The sequence below is a fragment of the Delphinus delphis genome, chromosome 5 (assembly GCF_949987515.2).
Source record: "Delphinus delphis chromosome 5, mDelDel1.2, whole genome shotgun sequence".
NCBI lineage: Eukaryota > Metazoa > Chordata > Mammalia > Artiodactyla > Delphinidae > Delphinus > Delphinus delphis.
In genome coordinates this window covers 107482029-107501806 of record NC_082687.1, presented here as the reverse complement: position 1 = coordinate 107501806, position 19778 = coordinate 107482029, and the positions used below count along the sequence as shown (strand labels likewise).

The following is a 19778-nucleotide window of genomic DNA, read 5'->3' as shown; positions in this document are numbered from 1 at the left end:
AAGGACAGTTGGAATAGTAGGATCACGACTTAATCACTCTGCCAGATACTAAGGCTATAAAGCTACTGAAATTATTTCAGTATATTGGGATGAGATCTGTGACAGATGTATATGGTGGGTACTCTGAGAACCCAGCAGAAGTGAGGCCTCAGTCAGCCTGGACATGAGGGTAGGCTTCCTGGAGGACTTAGCATGGAGCTGTGCTGTGAGGGGACACATTGCTGTAGCCAGAGAGAGGTGGAGTGTTTTTGGCAGGGGGGATGGCAAAGGCATTAGGCCCAAACAGCCTGGTAGACCAGGCAGGTGTTAATTATCAATAGAACATCAGGTGCAAGACTGAGAATGGTGGGGCCAGGTGGAGAAGGCCTGACGCTTCTTGGAGAAGGCCTGAGAAGCTTGGGTTTTACCCTGATGGTGCTGGGCAGTCTCTGAAGAGTTTAGTGACGTGGTTGAATTTGCATCCTCTGTCATCCTGGGGACAGTGTAGAGTGTGGCTTTGAGCAGGTCAAAGCTGGAAGCCAGCAGACGTATTAAAAGGGTGTTGTCCAGGCAGGAAAAATGAGGTTGAGCCAGGAGCTAGGGAAGAAGTGCAGACTGGGTTAGTGTTATGTCTAGAGGTAAAATCTGAAGGACTTTGTGACAAAATGCAGGGGGTGGAACGGCAAAGGGAAGAAACCAGAACAACTCTGGGGATTCTGGGTGAGTAGTGTCGTCATCCCTTGATTTGGGCAGTATAGGTGGGAATGCAAGCTTGGGAGAAAAGAGAGTGGGTTCAGTTTTGGACGTGTTAAGTTTGAGGTACCTGGGAGATCTCCAGGTGGGTGTATTTTGGAGGAAGTTGGAAAGGTGTGTTTAATTTCGGGAGAGGTCAGAGTTCAGGCTTGAGTGTTGGTTTATATGCTGTAGTTTACACAGTGAAAGCAGTTGAGAAAAGTGCTCAGGGACTGTGCAGTGTGAGCAGTGGTCTCCTGGTAGAAGGTGGGCAGCACCAGTGCCGCAGGGGAGCATAGGAACGACCGGGGAGTAGCATGATTGCAGTACGCAGGGTTAGTAGTATGACATGTGGCAGAATGGCTTGGAAAGTGCCAGGATTGAGGGAATTTTTGTATGATTTGTTAGCTCACCTCTTTTTAATGGAAGAGAGTGACTTTTACTTGTTTGTTGCCAGTGGAGAAGGAGGAGGTTGAAAATTCCAGATGCAGCAGCAATAATGGATTGAGCAAGGTTCATTAGCAGGAAGGGGATTTTTTTTTCTTATGTACAATTTTTAAAAGTTACTTTCCATTTACAGTTATTACAAAATATTGGCTCTACTCGCCATGTTGTACGCTACATCCTTTAGCTCATCTTACACCTAATAGTTTGTACCTCTGACTCCCCACCCCTATGTTGCCCCTTCCCCCTCTCCTACTGGTAACCACTAGTTTGTTCTCCATCTCTGTGAGTCTGCTTCTTTTTTGTTATATTCACTAGTTTGTTGTACTTTTTAAAATTTATTTATTTTATTTATTATTTTTGGCTGCATTGGGTCTTCATTGCCGTGCGTGGGCTTTCTCTAGTTGCGGCGAGTAGGGGCTACTCTTCGTTACTGTGTGCGGGCTTCTCATTGCAGTGGCTTCTCTTGTTGCAGAGCACGAGCTCTAGGCACTCAGGCTTCATTAGTTGTGGCTTGCGGGCTCTAGAACGCAGGCTCAGTAGTAGTGGCGCACGGGCTTAGTTGCTCCACGGCATGTGGGATCTTCCCGGACCAGGGCTCGAACCTGTGTACCCTGCATTGGCAGGCGGATTCTTAACCACTGTACCACCAGGGAAGTCCTGTTGTATTTGTTTAGATTCCACATACAAGTGATATCATACAGTATTTGTCTTTCTCTGTCAAACTTATTTCACTTAGTATAATGCCCTCCAAGCCCATCCGTGTTACTACAAATGGCAAAAATCTCATTCTTTTTTATGGCTGAATAGTATTCCATTGCAGAGTACGGGATTTTGAATCCGTGAAGGGAGGAGCGGCAGGAGGGAAGGAGATAAAGGTGGGGGATATAGGTAAATTATATGGCAGAGGGGAGATTGAGAGTGTTCGTGTCTGGGGTTTCCTTTTCTTTTCTTTCTTTCTTTTTTTTTGGCCATGCTACACGGCATGTGGGATCTTAGTTCCCCGACCAGGGATTGAACCCACACCCCCTGCATTGGAAGCACGGAGTCCTAACCACTGGACGGTCAGGGAAGTCCCCGGGGATTTTCTTTTTGAAATGAGAAGTGTGGCCATCTGATAAGAGTGGAAGTAGGCATGGGTTGAGGGGCCATAAGAAAGGTGGTAAATGATAACATGAGCCATGTGGGGATAGGATGGAGGAAGCTGTAGGGGCTAGCTTTGAAAATGGTGGCGCTGCCTTGTCTATAGAATATGAACGTGGAGCCTGCATTTGAGAACAGGAAGATGAGTGAATCCTCAAGGGAGAACTTGGTTTCAGTTAAGACCAGAAAGAAGAAGAGTTTCACTTACAAAGGAAGCAGTGTTCCAGAGAGAGTCGAGGCCGAGCAGTGAAGGTGTTAGCAGAGTTGGGGGTTAGGAGCCATGCAGAAAAGTGAAGTTTTGGGAATGCTAGAGGTGTGTAGCGGCTGCAGGGGTTTGTATTTGGCAAGTGAATAAACTAACCTCTGGGTTCTGAATGGATCCCTTGTGAAGTTACTTTCACGCTAGCTCAGGCTGAGGTGGAGCCTGTTGTTAAGAGAGAGGCCTGATGACTGACATCTGCATTTAAGCTGGGCTTTGGCTCAGCTTCCTCATAAAATTTAGGTGAAAGTTTTAATGGGGCATCCATTGTTCTCCCTCCTGGAACTTGCCAGTATCTCAGAATAGCAGGCCTTTTGAGGATACGGGGAGGGGGAAGGGTAAGCTGGGACGTAGTGAGAGAGTGGCATGGACATATATACACTACCAAACGTAAAATAGATAGCTAGTAGGAAGCAGCCGCATAGCACAGGGAGATCAGCTTGGTGCTTTGTGACCCCCTAGAGGGGTGGGATAGGGAGGGTGGGAGGGAGACGCAAGAGGGAGGGGATATGGGAACATATGTATATGTATAACTGATTCACTTTGTTATACAGCAGAAACTAACACACCATTGTAAAGCAATTAGACTCCAATAAAGATGTTAAAAAAATAAATTAAAAAAAAATCCTTAATGAAGAATGGGTGTGTTAATCTAATAATTTCTTGGGTTTATTTTTTTTCAGTTTATATTTTCAAAATATAAATTAAACTTTGTCTATTTTCCACTAACACAGCTGAAAAGCACTTTTACTTGTCCTTGACATTAATACAGTACCCTTGATTCGTATGAGCACTCTTCATTACGTTTCTGTATGTGCCTTTTTTCTAAGGATCGCAACAATGCAAGGCAAATTCATGAGGGTGCAAGTTTACCTTTTTTTGAAGTGTTTGTTGATGCTCCCCTGCATGTTTGTGAACAGAGGGATGTCAAAGGACTCTACAAAAAAGCACGGGCTGGAGAAATTAAAGGTAAGCAATATTTTTTTCCCAGTTTGTCTTTCCTTAGATGTTTCATCTTACCATATCTGAGACTGATAATCTTTTCTAAGAGATGGAAGTTTTCAAACAACTTGGAGCTACTTGAGAAGAGAAAGCAGGTCTTGTTACACTGTTGTATCTCTCAGGCCTACCAGTAGTACCTGGCACCGTGTACCCTCAGTATCATCGATCAGGTTGAAATCCTACTCACAAGGCAGTTTTAGAGGATTGGGACTTTGGGAAGCCTATTTGGTATAATTAGGTACCTAGCATTAGATTGGCTATTAGTTGGATAGTTGCTGCCACTTCTGTTCTCTTTGTTCCAGTGAAGATGTAGGACATTCCATAGCTGCTGGGAAAAATGCCTGAATTACAAGCATCTTGAGAGCAAGGAAAATGTCTCATTCTTATTTATATCATAGTGCCTGGAATGGTCTGAAATTCATTCTACGTATGATTGTTGCATTAGATTAAATTAACATATCTGTGATTTTATCAAAGTACATACAGCTTGTATTTTCGATTTTATGGTCTGCTCCCAGAGTTTCAACTATGATGAAAATTTGGACATAGAAAGAGACATTTAGAACCCGTTCTGCTGTCGCCCTTGATACCAGTCATTCTGTTTATCTTTTAGACATCCTTTGACATTAGCCCTGGTCTGTTACCGGTATTATTATTAACAGTAACAGAGGGCACATAGGTTCAGCATTGTTTGGGATCAATTCATGCCCCTAACTTTTGTTTGCCTTCCCAGCAGGGAGTGTGATAGCCTGGACTCCAGGAGCTCCCAGGAGCTCTAGGAAGTGTAGATTTTAGCACCAGCTTCTGGCCCTAGAAAGGAAAAGGTGGAACAGGAAGGAAAATGCTTGTTATTCTGGGCTCTTCTGTTTGGACCTGGGAGCCCATTAGCAGTTGGGGCAAGTTCCACTGGCCGTGATGAATCTGGTTCCTTGGGCAGGGCTCGTATCCAGTCTTGCCATCATGGAGACTCAAGTTTCACCCATTAAGCCTGTACTTTCTTGACTCAGTGAGAATAGGCTGCCTGACCTGAATAATATATGACAACAGGAGGGAAAACAGTTTATCCATTTAATTTCTAGGTCACCCTCTCTCTGTTGACGGCCAGTGTGCACTTCTGCAAAGAGAAGCAGAACAGTGTGTCCAGGATCCTGAAGTCTGAATCTTTTACTTATTTTAACTGTAGTTGCTTTTGTTGTTTTTGCAAGGATGGATTGGTGAGGGAGGTAGATTTGTTTGCTCAGCTGGAGTAAGCATCCTGTGAGCCAGGACAACATCTTTACCATTTTTGTATTTTTAGAATTTAGCACAGAGCGTGGCCCAAAGCATAATACTTGGTACACACACACAGTAAATGCTTCTCGGATGGATTAGAAGGTGGAGTGGAAATTGGATGTTCAACACTTTGATCAATGCTTTCTATTTGCAAGGTTTATATCTGGTGCTGGGGATGCAAAGATGAATAATAAGACTGAATCCAAAATACCTTGAGTCACTTACAGTTTGCATTCTGTATCTGGGAATGTGCTTGTATTAGTTCAGTTTTCTATGTTTTACTTGTTTACCAGGTGTTTCGTAACTCCTTTGAATAGACATTGTTAAAATGTTCTTAGGTTAATGTATACTTGTGTGCATGTGTGTACACACGTTTATTTATTTTAGGTTTGCCATGGTTCTAGAGTTCCTGACTGGACAGTTTTCAAAATCATTTACTCATTGTAAGAATGGTGCTTAAAAAGTTTCCTGCCAATGCTATTTCAGAGCCTTGATGGTAAACATTTCAGGGACAGGTGAGATTGCATACATTCAGCAGACTTCAGGCTTTTATAGGCCTTTATATGACATTTACTAAACTGTAAATATATGCCTGTGTCAGCTACTCTTAAATACCTAGATTATTTTCATGAGTAACGCTCAAGTAGTTATTATTTACTTAAATATAAACGTTTTTCTCACAGTATACATTTACTGTAATCACTTATGGGCTAAATTAACTAGGAAGAGACTTCCTGGGCTTTTAAAATGTTAAACCAAGTCTTCTAACACAGTGATCCTCAAAGCTTTGCTGCACATAAGCATTATCTGATGGGACTTAAAAAATCTAGTGCCAAGGCTGTACCGCAGACCATTGAAATCAAAATCTCTTAAGGGTGGGACCCAGTGATTCCAGCATGTAGCCACATTTGAGAATCAGAGCTTAAGAACTAGTGTTTTAACCAGGTTTGTTTTTTCCCCATGTATTTTACTGTGACTCACCACTAATACTGTCGGGAATATTGGTAATGCAAAAATTTCTTCTTGGGTTCAGAACTTCATGTGATACTTAAAAATATGAAATAGAAAAAAAAAAAAGAAATAGATGGGCTGTAGACTTGTAGTGTTTATTTTAAAGCTTTTTAGTAATGATTTTAAGTTCATGTTGACCATTCAAACCCAAGAATGACTTGGCATTCCAAGGCAGACAGATCTCGAATGACTTAGGTATGGAATAATATGAAAGATAGGAATAGCATATCTTCAGCTCAGCCAGCCCATTCTGTGGTTAACATCATGCGTTCTTTCTCTTCTAGGCAGTTACACGGTAGCACATGTACAGATAGGGAAAATCTAAATAGTGGTTAATATCTAAATGGGTTACATTTGATTGTGGAACATTTTTGGTGATATAACAGGATTCCTTACTTATGTTCTGCTTAAGCTAATAGTAGTTCATCTGTCTTGCCTGAACACTTCATGTGATGGCAGAAGAACCCTGCAGAGCTTCAATTCGGCTGTAGATAATCCTGGTGAATATAATGGACAGATTGGCTTGGCGTTGGTTTTTGCACTGAGAGGGAAAAAAATCTTGTGGAGTTTGGTTTTCTGCCCAGGGTTTCGGCACTATATCCTGTGTTCCCGTGGAGAAATGGGATGCTCTGGATTACTTGGTATTCATTCCTGTTTTCTTCACAGGCAATGTAGGCATTTACTTAACAGAAAAAAGGAAGGGTGATAGAAATATCATCAATCTTCATTATTGGAAGATTCCAAATTTGCAAGTGTGCCTACTCACTAAAATTTGTTACCCCACATCCATATACCCACAGTACTTTGGCTGTCACTTGTAGACACACACAGAGCAGCAGAATTTTAGTCACCCGGAATATACATTCCCAGCTGAAGTTGAACAAAGCTTTTGTGTATCAGCTCTCATACTGTAAAGAAGTGTCCTTTTCTGTTTTGTTTTGTTTTTTTGGTACGCAGGCCTCTCACTGTTGTGGCCTCTCCCGTTGTGGAGCACAGGCTCCGGACGCGCAGGCTCAGTGGCCATGGCTCACGGGCCCAGCCGCTCCGCGGCATGTGGGATCTTCCCGGACCGGGGCACGAACCCATGTCCCCTGCATGGGCAGGCGGACTCTCAACAACTGTGCCACGAGGGAAGCCCAAGAAGTGTCCTTTTGATGGCCTGTTTAGTGCCATGTGTTTTAACTTTTTTTTTTCTTTTTGTTGGTGATTTTGCTGTTTAAAATGACCCCCCGGCACAGTGCTGAAGTACTGTCCAGTGTTCTCAAGGGCAGGAAAACTGACCTGCCTTGTGGAGAAAATACATGTGTTAGATAAGCTTTGTTCACACATGAGTTCTGGTGCTGTTGGCCATGAGTTCGGTGTTAATGAATCAGCACTATATATGAAATAAGCTGTCTTTAAACAGAAACACTCATAAAACAAATATATTAATTGGTTGACAAAAATTTGGTGACTAGAGGCCCACAGGAAACCAAACCCACACTTCTCCTAGAAGCAGTGGTTCAGTATTCACTAATTTTGTATGTGTGGCAACTTATTGAAGAGAACTACTGCGAATAAGAAGGATCGACTGTTTGTGTTCAAAGAAGAAACAAAAGTTTAATTAGAAATCTTCTCCCAGGAAAGAAGTTTCAATATTATAACCCCGTAACTTAGAAGGGGCAGCATAAATATGAACTTCAGCATAGCAGAGACTTACACTGAGGAAACAAACCTATTTTAATTTCCACTCCCTCTATTATCTTTTACCTTTTATAGGTTTCACTGGGATTGATTCTGAATATGAAAAACCAGAGGCCCCGGAATTGGTGCTGAAAACTGACTCCTGTGATGTAAATGACTGTGTCCAGCAGGTTGTGGAACTTCTACAGGAACGGGTAAGAGGAGGTCCAAGAGGGAATCCCCAGAGAATAATTATATCCATCTCATAACATTCCCCCTCCAAAAAAAGGGTGCTGGTAATATGGAGTAACATTTGTATTTTATATTCTTTTTTTTCTTCCAATTTTATTGAGATATAATTGATATACAGCATTGTATAAGTTTACAGTGTACAGCATAATGATTTGACTTATGTACATCACGAAATGATAATCACAATAAGTTTAGTGAACATCCATCATCTCACATAGGTACAGAATTTAAGAAATAGAAAAAATTTTTTTGTGTGTGTGATAAGAACTCTTAGGATTTACTTTCTTAGAAACTTTCATATATGGCATACAGCAGTGTTAATTATATTTATAATGTTGTACCTTACATCCCTAGTACTTATTTACCTTATAACTGGAAGATTGTACCTTTTGACTGCCTTCATCCAGTTCCCTCTCCCCCCACCCCCTGCCTCTGGTAACTACAAATCTGATCTCTTTTTTTGTGAGTTTGTTTGTATGTTCATTTGTTTTTGAAGTATAATTTATAACACTGTGTTAGTTTCTGTTACACAACATACTGATGTTTTATATACATTTCAAAATGATTACCATAATAAGTCTAGTTACGTTGCCACAAAGATATTACTTAGTTATTAACTGTATTTCCCACACTATATATTTCATACTCATGACTCATTTATTTTGCAACTGTAAGGTTGTACCTCTTAATCACCCTCACCTATTTCTTTCTTCCTCCCCCAGTCCCCTCTCTTCTGGTAATCTTTTTGCTCTCTATCAATAACTCTGTTTCTGTTTTGTTAAGGTTGTTCATTTGTTTTGTTCTTTAGATTCCACATAAAAGTGAAATCATACAATATTTGTCTTTCTCTGTCTGACTTATTTCACTTAGTATAGTATCCTGTGGGTCCATCCATATTGTCATAAATGGCAAGATTTCATTCTCTTTTATGGCGGAGTAATATTTCATTATATACATATACCACAACTTTATCCATTCATCTATTGATGGGTACTTGGGTTGCATCCATTTCTTGGCTGTTGTAAATAATGCTGCATAGGGGTGTGTATAGCTTTTCTAATTAGTGTTTTTATTTTCTTTGGATAAATACCTAGGAGAGGTATTGCTGGATCATATGATAGTTCTGTTTGTAATTTTTTGAGGAATCTCCATACTGTTTTCCATAGTGGCTGCACCAATTTATATTTCCACCAATAGTGTATGAGGGTTCCCTTTTCCACACATCATCGACGATACTTGTCATTTGTTGTGTTTTTGTTAATAGCCATTCTGACAGGTGTGAGGTGTTATCTCTATAGTGGTTTTGATTTGTATTTCCCTGATCATTAGTGATGTTGAGCATCTTTTCATGTGCTTGTTCACCAACTGCATGTCTTCTTTAGAAAAACAGATCCTCAGATCCTCTGCCCATTTTTTAATCGGATTGTTTGGTTTTTGTTTTTTTTTTTGCGGTACATGGGCCTCTCACTGCTGTGGCCTCTCCCATTGTGGAGCACAGGCTCCGGACGCGCAGGCTCAGCGGCCATGGCTCATGGGCCTAGCCGCTCCGCGGCATGTGGGATCCTCCCTGACCGGGGCATGAACCCGTGTCCCCTGCATTGGCAGGCGGACTCTCACCCACTATGCCACCAGGGAAGCCCTGTTTGGTTTTTTTGATGTTAGTTGTGTGAGTTCTTTGTATATTTTGGATATAAACCCCTTACCAGCAATATCATTTGCGAATATCTTCTCCCATTCAGTACGTGGCCTTTTTGTTTTGTTGATCGTTTCCTTTGCTGTGCAAAAGCTTTTTAGTTTGATGTAGTCCCATTTGTTTACTTTTGCATTTGTTTCCCTTGCCTGAGGAGACATAGCCAAAAAAAAAAATACTATTAAGACCAAAGAGCATACTGCCCATGTTTTCTTGTAGAAGTTTTATGGTTTCAGGCCTTACATTTAAGTCTTTAACCCATTTTGAATTAATTTTTGTATATGGTGTGAGAAAGTAGTCCCAGTTTGATTTTTTTTTTTAATTATTTTTTCACACACACACACACACACTGTACTTTATTTTTACAAGAGATAGACTGACACCAAGCATTGTAAATGGATGACCACAACAGAAGCAACAATGAATGTAATTACCAAACACGAAACACACTCATACTATGTCATAATATTGACATTCAGTCCAGTAATCCTCCACTGTAACAGCTCCTTTACTTTGCAGTGAAAATTGATTTGTATATTTTTTGCCTCTGAGTCCTTGTGGGATTTTTTTTTTTAAATTCAGACAGAAAGTCACAAAAATTATAATCATCCTCATCAGTTCACTCAGTCCCATGTAATTAATTGTTTTTCATCTTGATCTTTTGTTAGCACTTTTATGAATTCATCAGTTTTCCATTAGAGTTCTGAAAATGCTTATTCATTCAGGTCAGCAGTATGGTCAGTTACCAGAAACCTGTACTTGTCAGAGTCTTTTCCATGAATTCCTTGAAGATGAAACCCTTTTATAGGAACATTTTTGCAAAAGCCTGAGTACACCCAGAACTGTCTGTGAATGACAAAAGACTTAAAAATGACCATGGTTAAAGATTTGATGAAAGTTCATAATAAGGCAATTGACGAGGAAATTTAGTTATTTCTGAGATATACATTTTAAAGTAATAACTAGAATTATGACTTATAACATTATACCAGAACATATAAGATTTTTAGAAATTTCATGTAATGTCTGAAACATTTATATTAACATATTTCCATACAAATAACCCAATGAAAGTTTAGTATTAGTTGTTTTCTTTGTTTTTTTATACTGCAGGTTCTTAATTAGTCATCAGTTTTATACACATTAGTGTATACATGTCAATCCCATTCGCCCAATTCAGCACACCACCATCCCCACCCCAATGCAGTTTTCCCCCATTGGTGTCCATATGTCTGTTCTCTATATCTGTGTCTCAACTTCTGCCCTGCAAACTGGCTCATCTGTACCATTTTTCTAGGTTCCACCTACATGCGTTAATATACGATATTTGTTTTTCTCTTTCTGACTTACTTCACTCTGTATGACAGTCTCTAGATCCATCCACGTCTCAACAAATGACTCAATTTCGTTCCTTTTTTATGTCTGAGTAATATTCCATTGTATATATATACCACAACTTCTTTATCCATTCGTCTGTCATTGGGCATTTAGGTTGCTTCCATGACCTGGCTATTGTAAATAGTGCTGCCATGAACATTGGGGTGCATGTGTCTTTTTGAAATATGGTTTTCTCTGGGTATATGCCCAGCAGTGGGATTGCTGAATCATATGGTAAATCTATTTTTAGTTTTTTAAGGAACCTCCCTACTGTTCTCCGTAGTGGCCGTATCAATTTACATTCCCACCAGCAGTGCAAGAGGTTTCCCTTTTCTCTGCACCCTCTCCAGCATTTGTTGTTTGTACATTTTCTGATGATGCTCATTCTAACTGGTGTGAGGTGATACCTCATTGTAGTTGTTTTTTTTTTGTTTTTTTTGTTTTTTTGTGGTACGTGGGCCTCTCACTGTTGTGGCCTCTCCCGCTGCGGAGCACAGGCTCTGGACGCGCAGGCTCAGCGGCCATGGCTCATGGGCCTAGCCGCTCCGCGGCATGTGGGATCTTCCCAGACCCAGGCATGAACCCACATCCCCTGCATCAGCAGGTGGACTCTCAACCACTGTGCCACCAGGGAAGCCCCTCATTGTAGTTTTGATTTGCATTTCTCTAATAATTAGTGATGTTGAGCATCTTTTCATGTGCTTCTTGGCCATCTGTATGTCTTCTTTGGAGAAATGTCTATTTAGGTCTTCTGCCCATTTTTGGATTGGGTTGTTTGTTTCTTTAATATTGAGCTGCATGAGCTGTTTATATATTTTGGAGATTAATCCTTTGTCCGTTGATTCATTTGCAAATATTTTCTCCCATTCTGAAGGTTGTCTTTTCGTCTTGTTTATGGTTTCCTTTGCTGTGCAAAAGCTTTGAAGTTTCATTAGGTCCCATTTGTTTATTTTTGTTTTTATTTCCATTACTCTAGGAGGTGGATCAAAAAAGATCTTCCTGTAATTTATGTCAAAGAGTGTTCTTGCTATGTTTTCCTCTAAGAGTTTTATAGTGTCCGGTCTTACATTTAGGTCTCGAATCCATTTTGACTTTATTTTTGTGTATGGTGTTAAGGAGTGTTCTAATTTCATTCTTTTACATGTAGCTGTCCAGTTTTCCCAGCACCACTTACTGAAGAGACTGTCTTTTCTCCATTGTATATCTTTGCCTCCTTTGTCATAGATTAGTTGACCATAGGTGTGTGGGTTTATCTCTGGGCTTTCTATCTTGTTCCATTGATTTCTGTTTTTGTGCCAGTACCATATTGTCTTGCTTACTGTAGCTTTGTAATATAGTCTGAAGTCAGGGAGTCTGATTCCTCCATCTCCATTTTTTTCCCTCAAGACTGCTTTGGCTATTCGGGGTTTTCTGTGTCATCATACAAATTTTAAGATGATTTGTTCTAGTTCCGTAAAAAATGCCATTGGTCATTTGATAGGGATTGCATTGAATCTGTAGATTGCTTTGGGTAGTATAGTCATTTTCACAATATTGATTCTTCCAATCCAATAAAATGGTATATCTCTCCATCTGTTGGTATCATCTTTAATTTCTTTCATCAGTGTCTTATAGTTTGCTGTATACAGGTCTTTTGTCACCCTAGGTAGGTTTATTCCTAGGTATTTTATTCTTTTTGTTGCAATGGTAAATGGGAGTGTTTCCATAATTTCTCTTTCAGATTTTTCATCATTAGTGTATAGGACTGCAAAGATTTCTGTGCATTAATTTTGTATCCTGCAAGTTTACCAAATTCATTGATTAGCTCTAGTAGTTTTCTGGTGGCATTTCTAGGATTCTCTATGTATAGTGTCATGTCATCTGCGAACAGTGACAGTTTTACTTATTCTTTTCCAATTTGTATTCCTTTTATTTCTTTTTCTTCTCTGATTGCTGTGACTAGGACTTCCAAAACTATGTTGAATAATAGTGGTGATAGTGGACATCCTTGTCTTGTTCCTGATCTTAGAGAAAATGCTTTCAGTTTTTCACCATTGAGAATGATGTTTGCTGTGGGTTTGTCATATATGGCCTTTATTATCTTGAGGTAGCTTCCCTGTATGCCCACTTTCTGGAGAGTTTTTATCATAAATGGGTGTTGAATTTTGTCAGAACCTTTTTCTGCATCTATTGAGATGATCATATGGTTTTTCTTCTTCAATTTGATAATATGGTGTATCACATTGATTGATTTGCATATATTGAAGAATCCTTGCATCCCTGGGATAATTCCCACTTGATCGTGTTGTATGATCCTTTTAATGTGTTGTTGGATTCTGTTTGCTAGTATTTTGTTGAGGATTTTTGCATCTATATTCATCAGTGAAATTGGTCTGTAATTTTCTTTTTTTGTAGTATCTTTGTCTGGTTTTGGTATCAGGGTGATGGTGGCCTCATTGAATGAGTTTGGGAGTGTTCCTTCCTCTGCAACTTTTTGGAAGAGTTTGAGAAGGATGGGTGTTAGCTCTTCTCTAAATGTTTTATAGAATTCACCTGTGAAGCCATCTGGTCCTGGACTTTTGTTTGTTGGAAGATTTTTTTTTTTTTCTGGTACGCGGGCCTCTCACTGTTGTGGCCTCTCCCGTTGCGGAGCAAAGGCTCCGAACGCACAGGCTCAGCGGCCATGGCTCACGGGCCAAGCCGCTCCGCGGCATGTGGGATCTTCCCGAACCGGGGCACGATCCCGCGTCCCCTGCATTGGCAGGCGGACTCTCAACCACTGCGCCACCAGGGAAGCCCTGTTGGAAGATTTTTAATCACAGTCTCAATTTCATTACTTGTGATTGGTCTGTTCATATTTTCTGTATCTTCCTGGTTCAGTCTTGGAAGGTTATACCTTTCTAAGAATTTGTCCATTTCTTCCATGTTGTCCATTTTATTGGCATAGAGTTGCTTGTAGTAGTCTCTTAGGATGCTTTGTATTTCTGTGGTGTCTGTTGTAACTTCTCCTTTTTCATTTCTAATTTTATTGATTTGAGTCCTCTCCCTCTTGATGATTCTGGCTAATGGTTTATCAATTTTGTTTATCTTCTCAGAGAACCAGCTTTTAGTTTTATCGGACTTTGCTATTGTTTTCTTTGTTTCTATTTCATTTATTTCTGCTCTGATCTTTATGATTTCTTTCCTTCTGCTAACTTTGGGTTTTGTTTGTTCTTCTTTCTCTAGTTGCTTTAGGTGTAATGTTAGATTGTTTACTTGAGATTTTTCTTGTTTCTTGAGGTAGACTTGTATAGCTATAAACTTCCCTCTTAGAACTGCTTTTGCTGCATCCCATAGGTTTTGGATCGTTGTGTTTTCATTGTCATTTGTCTCTAGGTATTTTTTGATTTCCTCTTTGATTTCTTTAGTGATTTCTTGGTTAGTTAATAACGTATTGTTTAGTCTCCATGCCTTTGTGTTTTTTACGTTTTTTTCCCTGTAATTCATTTCTAATCTCATAGCGTTGTTGTCCAAAAAGATGCTTGATATGATTCCAATTTTCTTAAATTTACTGAGGCTTGATTTGTGACCCAAGATGTGATCTATCCTGGAGAATATTCCGTGCGCACTTGAGAAGAAAGTGTAATCTGCTGTTTTTGGATGGAATGTCCTATAAATATCAATTAAATCTATCTGGTCTGTTGTGTCATTTAAAGCTTGTGTTTCCTTATTTATTTTCATTTTGGATGATCTGTCCATCGGTGTAAGTGAGGTGTTAAAGTCCCTCACTATTATTGTGTTACTGTCGATTTCCTCTTTTATAGCTGTTAGCAGTTGCCTTATGTATTGAGGTGCTCCTATGTTGGGTGCACATATATTTATAATTGTTATATCTTCTTGGATTGATCCCTTGATCATTATGTAGTGTCCTTCCTTGTCTCTTGTAACATTCTTTATTTTAAAGTCTATTTTATCTTACATGAGTGTTGCTACTCCAGCTTTCTTTTGATTTCCACTTGCATCAAATATCTTTTTTCATCCCCTCACTTTCAGTCTCTATGTGTCCCTAGGTCTAACTGGGTCTCTTGTAGAGAGCATATAGATGGGTCTTGTTTTTGTATCCATTCAGAAAGCCTGTGTCTTTTGGTTGGAGCATTTAATCTATTCATGTTTAAAGTAATGATCGATATGTATGTTCCTATGACCATTTTCTTAATTGTTTTGGGTTTGTTTTTGTAGGTTGTTTTCTTCTCTTGTGTTTCCCACTTAGAGAGGTTCCTTTAGCATTTGTTGTGGAGCTGGTTTGGTGGTGCTGAATTCTCTTAGCTTTAGCTTGTCTGTAAAGCTTTTGATTTCTCCATCGAATCTGAACGAGATCCTTGCCGGGTAGAGTAATCTTGGTTGTAGGTTCTTCCCTTTCATCACTTTAAGTATATCATGCCACTCCCTTCTGGCTTGTAGAGTTTCTGCTGAGAAATCAGCTGTTAACCTTATGGGTATTCCCTTGTATATTATTTGCCTTTTTTTCCCTGCTGCTTTCAATAATTTTTCTTTAATTTTTGCCCATTTGATTACTATGTGTCTCGGCGTGTTTCTCCTTGGGTTTATCCTGTATGGGACTCACTGCGCTTCCTGGACTTGGGTGGCTATTTTTCTCATGTTAGGGAAGTTTTCGACTATAAACTCTTCAAATATTTTCTCGGGTCCTTTCTCTCTCTGTTCTCCTTCTGGGACCCCTATAATGTGAATGTTGTTGTGTTTAACTTTGTCCCAGAGGTCTCTTAGGCTGTCTTCATTTGTTTTTATTCGTTTTTCTTTAGTCTGTTCCGCAGCAGTGGATTCTACCATTCTGTCTTCCAGGTCACTTATCCGTTCTTGTGCCTCAGTTATTCTGCTATTGATTCCTTCTAGTGTAGTTTTTATTTCAGTTATTGTATTGTTCATCTCTGTTTGTTTGTTCTTTAATTCTTCTATATCTTCATTATACATTTCTTGCATCTTCTCGATCTTTGCCTCCATTCTTTTTCCGAGATCCTGGATCATCACTATCATTATTCTGAATTCTTTTTCTGGAAGGTTCCCTCTCTCCGTTTCATTTAGTTGTTTTTCTGGGGTTTTATCTTGTTCCTTCATCTGGTATATAGTCCTCTGCCTTTTCATCTTGTCTGTCTTTCTGTGAATGTGGTTTTTGTTCCACAGGCTGCAAGATTGTAGTTCTTGCTTCTGCTCCAGTTTGATTCTTTTGCATGTTGCTGTCCACTTTTCCCAAAATCATTTATTGAAGAGGCTGTCTGTTTTCCCATTGTATATTCTTGGCTCCTTTGTCATAGATTAATTGCCCATATAAGTGTGGGTTCATTTCTGGGCTCTCTGTTCTGTTCCTTTGATGTATGTGTCTCTTTTTGTACCAGTACCATACTCTTTTGATGACAGTAGCTTTATAGTGTAGTTTGAAATCAGGGAGCATGATACCTCCAGCTTTGTTCTTCTTTCTCAAGATTGTTTTGGGTGTTTGGGGCCTTTTGTGTTTCCATACAAATTTTACAATTATTTTTTCCAGTTCTGTAAAAAATGCCATTAGTATTTTGTTAGGAATTGAAGTGAATTTGTAGATTGCCTTGGGTAGTGTGGTCATTTTAACAATATTAATTCTTCTAGTCCATGACCAAGGTATATCTTTGCATGTTCGTGTCATCTTCAATGTCTTTCATCAGTGTCTTATAGTTTTCTGAGAAGAAGTCTTTTACTTCCTTAGTTAGATTTATTCCTATTTTATTCTTTTTGATGTGATCGTAAATGGAATTATCTTAATTTCTCTTTCTTATAGCTCATTTTTACTGTATAGAAATGCAACAGATTTCTATATATTAATTTTGTGTCCTCCACCTTTATGAGATTCGTTGATTAGCTATAGTAGTTTTTGGTAGTGTCTTGAGGATTTTCTGTGTAAAGTATCATGTTATCTGCAGTGACAGTGTTACTTCTTCCTTTCCAGTTTGGTTGCCTTTTATATATTTTTCTTGTCTGATTGCTGTGACTAAGACTTCCATTACTATGTTGAATAAAAATGGTGAGAGTAGACAACTTTGTCTTGTTCCTGATCTTAGAGGAAATGCTTTAACCATTGAGTATGCTGTTAGCTGTGGGCGTATCATAGATGGCCTTTATCATATTGAGGTGTGTTCTCTCTATAACCGCTTTGTTGAGAGTTTTTACCGTAAATGGATGTTGAACTTCGTCAGAAGCTTTTTCTGCCTCTATCCAGATGATCATATAATTTTTATTGTTCATCTTGGTAATGTGGCATATCACATCGATTGATTTGTGGATATCGAACCATCCTTTCATCCCTGGGATTAATCCCACTTGATCAAGGTTTATGATCCTTTTAATGTGTTGTTGAGTACATTAAGTGCGGAATACGTGCATTTAAAATTCTTTATAGCACTGACAGTTTTCTGTGCATGTGTGTCACTGTGTTAGGTGCTGTGGGGGGCACCATATATGTATCACATGTGAAATATTCCAGTCAGTCTAAACCACAGGAGGCTTGAGAGACAAACAATCTTTTATTTTACCTGTAATTTTAACACACAAATGCCTTATAGAGGAAATTCAGCCTTGGTTATTCAGCTCTACAACTTGGCATCAGTATATTTTTAAGTTGAGTTATATAATGTATTTAACTTTTCCTAAACATTTAGAGAGTCCAGATTTCCCCTGTGATAACTTGATGACATCTTATGGTTGAATTTTAGGTAGGTGAAGGTTCCAGGACATAACGACCTTTGTCTCATTCCTGAACATATGGAAACGTAAAGAGGTTTGATGTTATCAGGCCCACTAGGTGCGTGATTCTCTGAGTTTAGTTTAATCTCAGTTTTTAGAAGTTATTTTTCTTCCCTTCTCTGCTCCTTTCTCCATACTTCCCCTTTCCTAGCGGAGGGTCACAGTTCATTTAGCTGAAGAGGATCTGGCCTTCATGTGGGGGTCAGTAGTTCCTTTCTCCCCAGTCATGGGGTTCCTGCCTTTGCTGTTCAGTGCTGCACAGGAACTCCTGATATGGTGGTACACAGTCGGCGTTGTATCATTGCTCCTCATTCTGTCCTAACTGTGGCTTGTGATTTCTCAACCCACTGTTGACTTTTAAAATCCTATTACCATAAAACTCTTTCATCTAGTATTTCTTACTGGATATACTAGGCATACAACTTTTAAATAAAAATTACCTATATCTGAATATACTATGAATGTTTAGCCTTTGAATTTTTCCATATTATAAAATGTTTACCAGATGATTAGTCTGGGACTTGCTTTCCTAATTTATTTCCCTTACATAAGCATTTTAGCTGAATAGATAGAAATAAAATGAATTGCTAACTGCCCTGCTCTGTTGTTTTTCTTCATATGTATTGGTGTACTCTCTGCAGGTCAATGAGACCTAATCCCAGAAGGTTTCGTACTTCATCTTTCTGCTCTTCTTCATTTTTCTGTTGGTTAACCAACTTCTGAGCTCTTGAGCTAGTCCTATTGCTCTGCTTCTGGCTTCCCTCTCATCCCTTCATTATTCATTCTTTCATTATCCATCATCAATCCGATATCTGTTAAAAGCCCGCTACTGTAGTTAGTCACATTCTAGGGCACTGGCACTACAGAGCTTAACCAGCTGTGTTTCTGTCCTTGAGGAATTTACATTGTAGGTGATAGAAATTAGAGTATATAACTCCTAGAAAGTGTCCTAGAAACCATAGTTTCAATGTATACATAGCATACTGGGAGGCACAGATGACTGCATTTGGAAAGGCTTTATATCAGATCTTTCTCATCTGTTTGTTCATTTTAAAAAGATGTTTGGGGGAGGGCATAGGATACATTTTAAAAAATTTTATTGAAGTATAGTTGATTTACAATGTTGTGTTTAATTTCTGCTCTGCAGCAAAGTGACTCAGTTATACATATATATGTTCTTTTTCATATTCTTTTCCATTGTGGTTTATCACAGGATATTGAATATAGTTCCCTGTGCTATACAATAGGACCTTGTTATTTATCCATCCTATATATAATAGTTTGCATTTGCTAATCCCAAACTCCCAGTCCTTTCCTCCCCCACCCCCCTCCCCCTTGGCAACCACAAGTCTGTTCTCTATATCTGTAAATCTGTTTTTGTTTCATAGATATGTTCATTTGTGTCGTATTTTAGATTCCACATATAAGTGATGTAAGGTGGTATTTGTCTTTCTCTTTCGGACTTAACTTTGCTTAGTATGATAATCTCTAGGTCCATCCATGTTGCTGCAAATGGCATTATTCCATTCCTTTTTATGGCTGAGTAATATTCCATTGTATGTATATACCATATCTTGTTTATCCATTCATCTGTCGATGGACATTTAGGTTGTTTCCATGTCTTGGCTATTGCAGATAGTGGTGCTATGAACATTGGGCTGCGTATATCTTTTTGAATTATAGTTTTGTCCGGGTGTATGCCCAGGAGTGGGATTGCTGGATCATATGGCAACTCTATTTTTAGTTTTTGGAGGAACCTCTATACTATTTTCCATAGTGGTTGCACCAGTTTACATTCCCACCAACAGCATAAGAGGGTTCCTTTTCCTCCACACCCTCTCCAGCGTTTTATTATTTGTAGACTTTTTAATAAAGGGCATTCCATCTGATGTGAGGTGGTACCTCACTGTAGTTTTGATTTGTATTTTTCTAATAATTAGTGATGATGAACATCTTTTCATGTGTTTGTTGGGCAGAGTTCTGGGTTGACAGGTGTTTTTCTTTTAGTACTTTAAAGATGTTGTTCCATGGTCCTCTTGTTTGTATTGTTTCTGATGAAAGTCTGATGTGATTCTTTTCTTTTTTCCCCCTCTCTTTATAATGTTTCTGTTTTTTTCTGCCTAAATTCAACATTTGCTCTTAATCTTTTTGGTTTTCAGCAGTTTTAGTATGAGGTTTATAGGTCTTTCAGTATATTTAGGTCGATTT

The 19778-nt window shown here is 39.1% G+C and overlaps 1 protein-coding gene across 2 annotated transcripts in view; it reads left to right on the top strand.

The window, feature by feature from the left end:
• Positions 1–19778, top strand: part of PAPSS1 (3'-phosphoadenosine 5'-phosphosulfate synthase 1) — a 108630-nt gene that overhangs the window by 22131 nt on the left and 66721 nt on the right. For both annotated transcript variants that reach the window (XM_060011827.1, XM_060011828.1), the window contains 2 exons: positions 3388–3526; positions 7601–7719. In XM_060011827.1, coding sequence (XP_059867810.1) covers positions 3388–3526; positions 7601–7719 — 258 coding nt within the window. The remainder of the gene's footprint in view (positions 1–3387; positions 3527–7600; positions 7720–19778) is intronic.